Below are 11,059 nucleotides of genomic sequence, written 5' to 3'. Positions count from 1 at the left end.
TGCCATAGACACTTTTCCCGAATATTAATATCAGTTTCGTGCTTTACCCCCAAAGACCTTTCATTTGAGCCCCATATTGCTATGGACGTAAATTTGTCCCCTTTGGGGGATGGTTTTGGTGAGAGGCGGCCTCCCAAACACTTGGTCCCATATTTGGATATCAGATTCGAATTTTACACCCAAATACCTTTTATTTAAGACCTATATTCCCATGGTCAGTAAATAAGTCCAGTTTGGGGGGGTGTTTTGGGGAAGGGGTGGACTCCCAGAAACGTGGTCCCACATTTGGATATCAGATTCGTATTCTACTCGCAAATAGCTTTCATTTAAGTCCATATTGCCATGGTCGGTAAATATGTCCGATTTAGGGGTGTTTTGGGGCTTGGGGTGGTCCCCGTAGCACTTGGTCCGACAATTGGATATCAGATACATTTTCTTATCCTAAATAGCTTTCATTTGAGTCCCATATTGTCGTGATTGGTCTAAATATATGTTTGGTAGGTTCTAGGGTGAGGCGGTCCCCCTAGGTACCCCATCCGAAATTTGGATACTAAATTTTTATTTTTAGGGTACTATATGAGAGCACACAGCATTTCGCTTAAATCGCAACACCCATCTCCGAGATCTGGCGTTTCTGAAAATTATAGTAAGGGGAAGGGTCCGCCCCACCTTCAGATATCAAAAAATGTAGTACCCTATTTTTGCCACGGGGTCATTATGCACCATCTGTGAAAATTTCAAGAAACCCGGTTCAGCCGTTTCTGAGTCTATAAGGAACACACAAACAAACAAACTTACAAACAAACACAAATTGATTTTTATATATAAGATGGGGTCTCAGACGAATATTTCGAGTAGTTACAAACAGAATTACGAAATTAGTATACCCCCTTCCTATGGTGGAGGGTATAAAATTCCATACAAAAAGCATAAAATCCATGTGGGCCTTGTACTTAAGCAACTGCAAAGGATAACTCAACCGTCGGAGGGTTAACACACTTTTACTTATTAGGGATCATAGTTTTCATTTTCTTAATAAGTAAAATTTTTCAAAATTACCAAACATTGCAAAGTTTTTCTTAAAATAAAATAAGTTTTTTATTTAAAATATTTTTTTTTTCAAAAAATAGTTTTTGCCAGCACGGTTGTAGCAGTTTCAGGTAGAATATTTACAAATCACTTCAACAATTGTTTAGTGGTAGTATCTGTGAGGCTTTGCCTTTACATTTTAACATCTAGGGAGAGCTTTAGGGAAAAAATGGCCGTAGGGGGTACTCAAAAGACTAAAAACAAATCTATGTTGGGGTAGGAACTAACATTTTTGCTAAAACGAAAGGGTAGGTGGTGGTATCCAACTAAGGGTACCCTTGTAGTTGGGGTGTAAAATAAATGATAAAATAAAAATATTCTAAAAAATCTAATTTCTCAAGGATTTTAATGGAAAAAATAATACTGAGGTATATGAGCTAATTTAAAAATCAAATCTATTGGGTTGCCCAAAAAGTAATTGCGGATTGCGGAATATAACCAATAGATTTTATATCGTCTAGAAATAGTCGTCTTTGGACATTCTGAAAAAGATTTTGTGTCTCTCATATCTGTAACACTCTTCTTTAATACCTTACCCAGTAAAAGTCTCAGAAATTATCGGATCATAAGATTTTTGGAAAAATTCAAGTAGACAAAGTGGTTTTTTGTTTCCCTGCTTACTATACTATTTTCACTAATCCTATTACAAAACTTCATACATACTCGAAGACTTCTTTTTATATGGAGGGAAGGGTGGAGCAAGTAACAAGTTGAGGGACCTTAAAAAATGTTTTCAAGCTAAAGCACCATTTCATTCTACTCTCATAACGAAATCTACACACAATCTATGACAATCTCACTCTAACCTCTGGCAATCTCACTCTATACTCGGGGGCATAGAATTTTGCAAGCCCAAGCTAAAAACAGGGAGACATGGATATCTCCTAACAGCCGCTGCTAACTCACTCTGTCTCTCTCTCTCTCTCTCTCTCTTACGCCCTAGGCTAGACTAGCATCTAATGTTCCCCTGTTGGTTGTCTCTTACTGCATCCTCTCTTTCTCTCTCTCTCTCTCACTCTCTTTACAAATCGGCCAAGAAATTTTCCCTAAAATCCAACTCTGGATGTGTGGAATGTGTTGAGCCGTGACTGTAGTCACGTGATTTCATGGAACTTCTCGCCGATGAGGAGAACGACGAAGTTCGCCCACTGCCACTCCTGCGCACCATACGATTTTCAATCACAGACATTTTGGTCAACGGTTGTGTGGGATCCAGCTCCCCAAAGGCGCCGGCAATTAGGTCATTGCTGTGCAAGGAATTGAAGCTATCACGTTTGGACATGCGATGAGAACTTGCCGCTCCCGGATTGTGATGTGAGGAGGATTTGCGGCTTAAACGACGCGAATACTGATATTGTACCGCTCCGCTGACAGCGGGCGCTGAGGAGGGCAAAATAGCGGTGGTATCGCCCGGAGTGTAGCTATCGAAAAAGTCCGAGGGCACCTCCTCGTCCATGCTGCATCTTTGGGAGGATTTGGTGGAGCGTATGTTCTCCTCATCATAGGGTAGTATGTGGGCCGAGGCCTCCTCGTCCTCCTCGTTGAGGCCCGAGGACATGCTGTAGCCCTCGCTGGACCTTAGGGGGTCCGTGGCGGTGGGCACCTTGGCCGACAGTGAGGTGATGGAAGTGTTGTTGGATTTCTCATAGGAATACGAATCACGTTTCCCCTTGGGCGATCTCAGGCATATCTTATCGATGTCCGGCAGGCGTCGCCTCTCCCCCACAACACCGTCACGACGTTTATGTGCCTCATTGTTGCTCTCCCTCTGCAACAATTCCTGCATATCAATGTTGGAACGTTCGCGCTCCAGTATGTCAATGATTTCCATTTCACGTGCCAAAGTACTGGAGGAGTCCATGCGTGAGAAGGTTGAGCTGCAATCGTCAAAGGACATGTCCCGTGTGCGCGTTGTGGACGAGTAGAGGCTCATGCCGCTGGGTTTCTTCTCATAGTAGGGTGGCAGGCCATTGCTGCTGCCATTCGAACAGCCTTGAACAATCATGCCACTGACAATGGAGGAGTCCTCGCCATCGCCGAAATTACTGACATCGCCATCATCGCCCAGACTGCTGTTGCCATTGCAATATGTCGAAGCGGTAAGGTTTGAGCACGAACGATTGTCCAAGGATTCCAGAGTTAATTTGCGTTGACCCACTAAGCCAGGCGGAGGAGCATTAGTGGCAGCACCAGCCACTCCACGCCTACTAGCCGTAGAAGAAGCCAGGGAGGAGGATTTTGTTTTGCCATCCGATATGATATTTATGCGCACATCTGTATTACCCACCGCGGCGGCAGCGGCAGCATCCTTTGAGCGTTTGTACTTCTTGCCCTCGTGAAGCGAAGTGCCATTAGCTAATGTGCCCTCGTTACGCTTGGCCAGGGATTTTCCCTCTTTGCCATATTGGCGTGGTGGGGCCGTGCGCATATTCGGCTCTTTGCCCAGCGTTGGTTGTTGATATTTGGCTGAGGCCGCACTCTTAGTGCTGTCATGCTTTTCCATGGCCGTCATTCCTTCCCTGCCATCACCAACTCCACCAGGGCCAATGATGGCCCCAGCTGGACTTGCTGTACCACACAAACCACTCATATAACCATCACCATTCAGTATGATGGATGTGGTTGCCTGGGTGGTGTTGGTATTCTCATCCTTTTCAATGGAATTCTCTCGCGAGCTGGGTGTATTGCCATCGCTACAACGGCCTCCAGTTGCACCGCTGCCACGGCCGCGTCCTCCATTGCCACCCGAGCAGCCATGCTCCAGACAACCATTTGATCTTTTTATATTGGACTTGTTGGGCAAGCGTTTCGATGATAGACGGAAGTAGCCACGTAAACGTTCTTGTTCATCCCTGAGATGGCGGCAGATTTTGTCATGGGCGGGTGCAGCAGTTAACCAAGGCAATTGTGAAGTGAAGGCAGCAACATCATCCACATCATCATCATCATTGTTGTCGCAGTAGCAGCATAAAAACATGAAAAGAAACCAAAGAAAAATTGTATTTGAGTAAGAGTCAAGTTAAAAGCCATGTTATGCTTGAATGTGAACTAAATAAATTATGAGTGCTGTGAATATTATGTTAGGGAATAAATCAAAAATTCCTGGTGTCCTTTCCATTTCCTCCTACCCTGCTTTTATTACTGTTTTAAGACATTTAACCATAGGGGGATATTAAGGTTATGGCATGATCGTCATTCTGTTTGTATTGAACCTTAAAAGTTTTTACATTATTCCTATCAGCTTTAAATTTTGCCCAAATAGTCTTTCATAGGTATCTACCTATGCCAACCGTAGCGCAGAGTTTAGCATGTCCGCCAAAAAGGAAAATCAGAAAAAAGAATTTTCAGCGGTGGTTTTTCCCTCCTTAGGTTTAGGCTTAGGTTCAGGTTAAGGTTAAGGTTAAGGTTAAGGTTAAGGTTAAGGTTAAGGTTAAGGTTAAGGTTAAGGTTAAGGTTAAGGTTAAGGTTAAGGTTAAGGTTAAGGTTAAGGTTAAGGTTAAGGTTAAGGTTAAGGTTAAGGTTAAGGTTAAGGTTAAGGTTAAGGTTAAGGTTAAGGTTAAGGTTAAGGTTAAGGTTAAGGTTAAGGTTAAGGTTAAGGTTAAGGTTAAGGTTAAGGTTAAGGTTAAGGTTAAGGTTAAGGTTAAGGTTAAGGTTAAGGTTAAGGTTAAGGTTAAGGTTAAGGTTAAGGTTAAGGTTAAGGTTAAGGTTAATGTTAAGGTTAAGGTTAAGGTTAAGGTTAAGGTTAAGGTTAAGGTTAAGGTTAAGGTTAAGGTTAAGGTTAAGGTTAAGGTTAAGGTTAAGGTTAAGGTTAAGGTTAAGGTTAAGGTTAAGGTTAAGGTTAAGGTTAAGGTTAAGGTTAAGGTTAAGGTTAAGGTTAAGGTTAAGGTTAAGGTTAAGGTTAAGGTTGAGGTTAAGGTTAAGGTTAAGGTTAAGGTTAAGGTTGAGGTTAAGGTTAAGGTTGAGGTTGAGGTTGAGGTTGAGGTTGAGGTTTAGGTTTAGGTTTAGGTTTAGGTTTAGGTTTAGGGTTAGGTTTAGGTTTAAGTTTAGGTGTAGGTATCGGTTTAGGTTCAGATTAGGTTTAAGTTAGGTTAGGTTAGGTTAGATTTAAGTTTGGGTTATACTGGGGGTATACTAATTTCGTTATTCTGTTTGTAACACCTCGAAATATGCGTCTGAGACCCCATAAAGTATACATATTCTTGATCGGACATGGCTAGATATCGAAAGCAAGCTAACTTTCGAAGGAGTAAAGTCAGCCGCATGAAATTTTGCGCGAATACTTTTTATTAGTGTAGGTCGGTTGGGATTGTAAATGGACCAAATCGGTCTATGTTGTGATATAGCAGCCATATAAACCGATCTTGGGTCTAGACTTCTTGAGCCTCTAGAGCGCGCAATTCTCTTCCGATTTGATAGAGATTTTGCCCGTGGTGTTTTGGTATCACTTCCAACAACTGCGCTAAGTATGGTTCAAATCGGTCTATGTTTTGATATAGCTGCCATTTAAACCGATCTTGAGTCTTGACTTCTTGAGGCTCTAGAGGACGCAATTCTTATCTCATAAAAGCTTTGCTTAGTATGGCTTAAATCGGTCCATAACCTGATATATTGTAGCTGCCATATAAACCGATCTTGGGTTTTGACTTCTGGAGGGCGACCTTCACTTAAAAGAAGTTTTTACGCAAAATCCACTAAGAATGGCAAGACGATCAAAAAAATATATATCATATTGGGTCTCGGATCAATATTTCGATGTGCTACAAAGGGATTGACGAAATAAGTGGAGGGTATAAAAGGGTTGTCAGATTCTGCTGAGGCTTTAATCGTTAATAAGCGCAGATCATGTTGCGGAATCAGTGAACCCTCCTCCATCCGTTCTACATGGTAAGGTGCCGTTTCCAACGATGTCCATTCGAATGAGATGTGGGCTGGTGCGTTGGGTTGCAGGTTGGCGAAGACCCTGCGGCCAATATATTTTGCGAAACAGCAACAATCATTTATCCCAGAGTTGAGAAAAGTTGATTCGGACCTCTGTTGGGATTACCTGATAGGTCATTGCAATGCCAGGTCCTGCACGCTCTGGACGCAGGGTGAGGAAATTTCGATATATGTATCACAGCCCCAAGGAAGACGCAGGCTAATGGATGAGCACCTCTTTTCCAGCTCCTGGGCTCACTACACGAACTAATTCCTCAACAAATCTGTTGAGACCTTAAATGGTCAACTGGACCATGCTCTTAATGGTGAGACTTTCTATCCGCTTCGACTGGTTCCCCCTACCTCTATAAACCCAATGCCGAAGGACGGGGGTATATTGATTTGGCTTTTCACAGGCAGATTTCGGTCAAATTTACCACAGAGAATTTTGTAATGCCTCTTAACATCGCTGCTGAGTTTGGTTTACATTGGACCATATGTGGATATGCCTGCTACATATGATCTGACTGCATATAGATCGCTCTCCCGATGTATGGTCTTTGGTAGGGCTGCGTGGTCGAGTTTTTGAGGTCGGAGTTGAAAACGTAGTCGGACTATTGAGCCGGAGTTGGAGTTTGGTTCGGAGTTAAGCACGTTAGCCCCGAATCAGAACCGGTCTCCGACTCCGGCTTAGACTCCGACCCGGGGTTGGAGTCGAGGTCAGTCGAGGTCTCGACTCCCCAGCCCTGGTCTTTGGTCACATTTATTTCCTGATTTCGCTTAAATTTACCACAGAGAGATTTGTTATACCTCTCGATTTGTTTTACCCTTTCAAGTCGCTTCACATTGGACCATATTTTGACAGAGCCCTCACACAAACCCATCTGCCGATTTAAGGTTCTGGCCCCATGAAGCGCACATTTATTAATTGATTTTGCGGAAATTTAGCGCATAGCGATTTTTTAAGACTTTTGAAGGTTTAGTCCAGATCGGGATATACTTGGATATAGCAGCCATTAAGACCGATCTACCGATTTAAGGCCTTGGTTCCACGGATATTTATTGAATGATTTGGCATAGTCAGTGGTGTTAAGACCCTCCCTCTCCATCCTCGCCGAGTATGGTTCGGATCATTGACCCATTCAAGGGCGTGCTTTCGACAGCGGGCAGAGCTAGGTCGACTTTAAATGTTAGGACGATTAAGGAGATGCATACTTTATAAAATCCTTGACTAATATTTGGGGGTATTGGAAATGGCATGACGAAGCTGCCTCCCCCCTCCTATGATTTTTTGATGAGAAATCACTTTCTAGCTTAAATCACTCTGCAAGTAAATAAAATTCTGTTTCTTATCTTCATTCAAAAGTTTTTGTACTCAAAGCCATCATTAATTACTGGCATTAATTAATAGAAGAAAAAAAAGACCTGTTGAGAGCCTGCTGCCATTAACAGCACTTTTCGCAAATCAATGCTACAAACAAAGTATGGAAGAACTTCACTACAAAGTTTATGCAAATAATGAACTTTATTATTTATTGAAAACTTTTCTCCCCCGCCCCCTGCAACATGACAGTGCGAGTAGATACTACTTTGCTGTTGTTAATATTTAATCTGGGCCTCGGACAAAGCCAACAAGGTCCATGACAAGTCAACAAGAATAGCAAATAATTATGGCCCTTCATTTGTAGCTGCAGTGGAATACTTCATTGTTTCTCTCTGTCTCATTGTCTGGCCAACTCACCTGGGCAATATCTGGGTGGCATAGATGCAGGGAAAGATGACCGTAGGCAGGAAGGCAATCCACACAAACATCAGGTAGGTAAAGTCAAAGTGTTTTTGATTTTCGTATGTCTCCTCCATGGAGAGGCGGGCAAAACGCAAAATCATCAATGGACACAGACACACCACCTGAGTGGCGGCCATGCTACCGAAATTCCGCTGATTACGTTTTTCTCGATTGACATCCCACTCGGCACTGTAGAGGTCATAGGAACGAGTGGCGGTGCCGGTGGAATAGGGACCGGTAAAGACAGTGCTGTGATGGCTGTTGCCATTCAAACCATTTGCCCCACCACCTATGGTGGCAGTTGTTGCTCCGCTATAGGAACGTTCCACCGAGGAGGCCGAGGAATTGCTGCAAAAGAGATGATGTAAGAGGAAGAATATTAGTTTCATTATGTGATGAATTAACAAATTTTTTATGTTGCAAAATGGTGTACAGTGGTGTGGAGAGAAAAACTCAATGTGATTCAAAGATAAAATGGTCCCTAAAAAAAAATTCCATCAAGTTTTGTTTAAGGGCAAAATTTTTAATAAAATTTTCTCAAACGACTAAAATGTGCATTCAATTTTCTCTTGGGGAAAAATCTCTATAAAAATTTTGCTAAAGACAAAATGCTCATTAGATGTTCTCTTACACAATATTTTCATGAAATTTTCTTTTAAATACAACAAGTAAGAGTGTGCTAAGTTCGGCCGGGCCGAATCTTATATAGCCTCCACCATAGATCGCATTTGTCAGGTTCTTTGCGGGGTATCTCTTTTAAGGCAAACAAAGATTGATGGATAAGAATTGTTATGGCATTGGATTTATATCATGTTATAGTCCGATTCGGACCATATCTGAATTGAATGTTGAAGACCATAGTATAAGGCATTGGCTAATATTTCCGACCATTTGGATAAGAATTGCGCCTTGTAGGGGCCCAAGAAGCATATTCGAGAGATCGGTTTATATGGGAGCTGTATCTGGCTATAAATCGATAAAGACCATATGTGACACGTACGTTGAAGGTCATGGGAGAAGACGTTGTACAAAATGTCAGCCAACTTGGATATTAACTGCGCCCTCTAGAGGCTGAAGAAATCAAGATCCCAGATCCCCAGCTGTATCAGGTTATGTACCGATTTGCGCCATTCTAAGCAGAGTTGTTGGAACAAAACACCTCATGCAAAATTTCAGCCAAATCGGATGAAAATTGCGCGCTCTACTGGCTCAAAAAGTCAAGATCCAAGATCGGTTTATGTGGCAGCTATATCAGGTTATAAACAAATTTTAACCATACTTAACACAGTTGTTGGAAGTGATACCAAAACTTCACGTGCAAAATCTCAGGAAAATCGGATAAGAATTGTGCCCTCTAGATGCTCAAGAAGTCAGACCCGTGATCGGATTACATGGCAACTATATCAGGTTACGAACCGATTTGAACCATACTTAGAACAGTTGTTGGTGATACCAAAATACTGCCATGTCCGTCCCTCTGTCTGTCCGTCTGCCCGTCTGTCCATCTGTCCGTCTGTCTGTTTGTCTGTCCGTCCGTACGTTCGTCTGTCTGTCCGTCCGTCTGTCCATCCGTCCGTCTGTTCATCTGTCCGTCCGTCCGTTCGGCTGTCCGTCCGTCTGTCCGTCCGTCCGTCCGTCTGTCCGTCCGTCTGTCCGTCCGTTTGTCCGTCCGTCTGTCCGTCCGTCCGTCTGTCCGTCCGTCAGTCCGTCCGTCTGTCCGTCCATATGTCCGTTCGTCTGTCCGTCCGTCTGTCCGTCAGTCTGTCCGTCCGTCCGTCCGTCTGTCCGTCCATATGTCCGTTCGTCTGTCCGTCCGTCTGTCCGTCAGTCTGTCCATCCGACATCCATCTCGACATCCTTCTTCAATTTGACTCAGATCGGCCCTGATTTGGATATAACTGCCATATAGACCGATATCTCGATTTAAGGTTATCGGCCCATAAAAGGCGCATTTATTGTCCGATGGCGCCGAAATTTTGTACAGTGAGTTGTGTTGGGCCCTTCGACATAATTTTTTAATTTGGTCAAGATAGGTCCAGATTTGAATATAGCTGCCATATAGACCGACTTCTCGATTTAAGGTTTTGGGACCGCAGAAAGCGCGAAGTCTCACACAGTGAGTTTTGTTAGGCTGTTCGACGTTTTTCTGCAACTTGGCCCAAATCGGTCCAGATTTAGATATAGCTGCCATATAGACCGATATCTCAATTTAAAGTCTTGGCCCCATAAAAGGCTCATTTCTAATCCGATTTTACTGAAATTTGACACAGTGACTTATGTTAGGCATTTCGACATCCGTGTCGTATATGGTTCAGATCGGTTTATTTTTAGATATAGCTTTAATAGCTAGACCAATATTTTGTTATACACAATTGAACAATGGCTTGTGCTTATTAGTATTTGGTCCGAATTGGAACATATTTCGCTATAGCTGCTATGGTGCATAAAATATGAATTTTTCACCAGATTTTTACGAAAGGTGGTTCACATATATATTCGAGGTGGTGGGTATCCAAAGTTCGGACCCGCCGAACTTGACGCCTTTTTACAATTTTACATTTACATTTAAGCATGATGTGGTGGAAATTTTGTATGTAGAAATTTGTAGCACAATCCATGAAGGTAGATTCCCAAATAACGGCCCGAACATGGCACATTTTTTCTTCTTTAGTGTAAAAATTTACATTTGAAAAGCACTGTGCCTCTGGGCTTCATAAAAGAAATGTCAAACCTGCAACTAATCCAAATCTTCTGTTTGCCTTTCCTTATAATGAACACCAATTGCCATGTCATTATCATCCTTTAAATGTTCTTTCTTTGGCTTAAGGATCCAAAGTAAGATTTTTCTTTACAACGACTTGCTCATCTACAATACCTGTCTGGTGGCCATCTCATTATGGTCTCCTGTAGCTTTTGGCCATAACTGGTAAGCCATAACTACCTACAAAATAGTGATGTTAAAGCGGTTTAAATCCGAAATGCCAAGTCATTATAGAATAATTAAATAAAAGAGAGTATAATTAAATCTCCTGTTATAGGTGTTGATATTGGTGTGTGTGTGTGTTGCCAACATCCTTTTGGCTATGTGTGTGTGTGTGTGTGTGTGTGTCTTCTCTAGTCAATGGCCATCCTTTAGCAATTGAATTAAATTGTCAATAACTGTTGAAACCACATAGACGACAGTCAGCAAACAATGCCGCAATAATGCTGACGCAGTCGAAGGTCATTAAGGCTCCACTTTACACGAACCAAAAGCCGCATTACCAA

The 11,059-nt window shown here is 42.5% G+C and overlaps 1 protein-coding gene across 1 annotated transcript in view; it reads right to left on the bottom strand.

The window, feature by feature from the left end:
- Positions 1–2,037: 2,037 nt before the first annotated feature.
- Positions 2,038–11,059, bottom strand: part of LOC106096041 (uncharacterized) — a 60,932-nt gene continuing 51,910 nt past the window's right edge. The window contains exons 4-5 of the mRNA XM_059367325.1: positions 7,748–8,140; positions 2,038–3,941 (exon numbers count right to left, since the gene is read on the bottom strand). Of these exons, the coding sequence (XP_059223308.1) occupies positions 2,111–3,941; positions 7,748–8,140 (2,224 nt within the window). The 3' untranslated portion in view covers positions 2,038–2,110. The remainder of the gene's footprint in view (positions 3,942–7,747; positions 8,141–11,059) is intronic.

This window comes from Stomoxys calcitrans, chromosome 4, assembly GCF_963082655.1.
Source record: "Stomoxys calcitrans chromosome 4, idStoCalc2.1, whole genome shotgun sequence".
Taxonomy (NCBI): domain Eukaryota; kingdom Metazoa; phylum Arthropoda; class Insecta; order Diptera; family Muscidae; genus Stomoxys; species Stomoxys calcitrans.
Note: the sequence above shows the minus strand (reverse complement) of the source record. Positions and strands in the feature narration are given on the sequence as shown.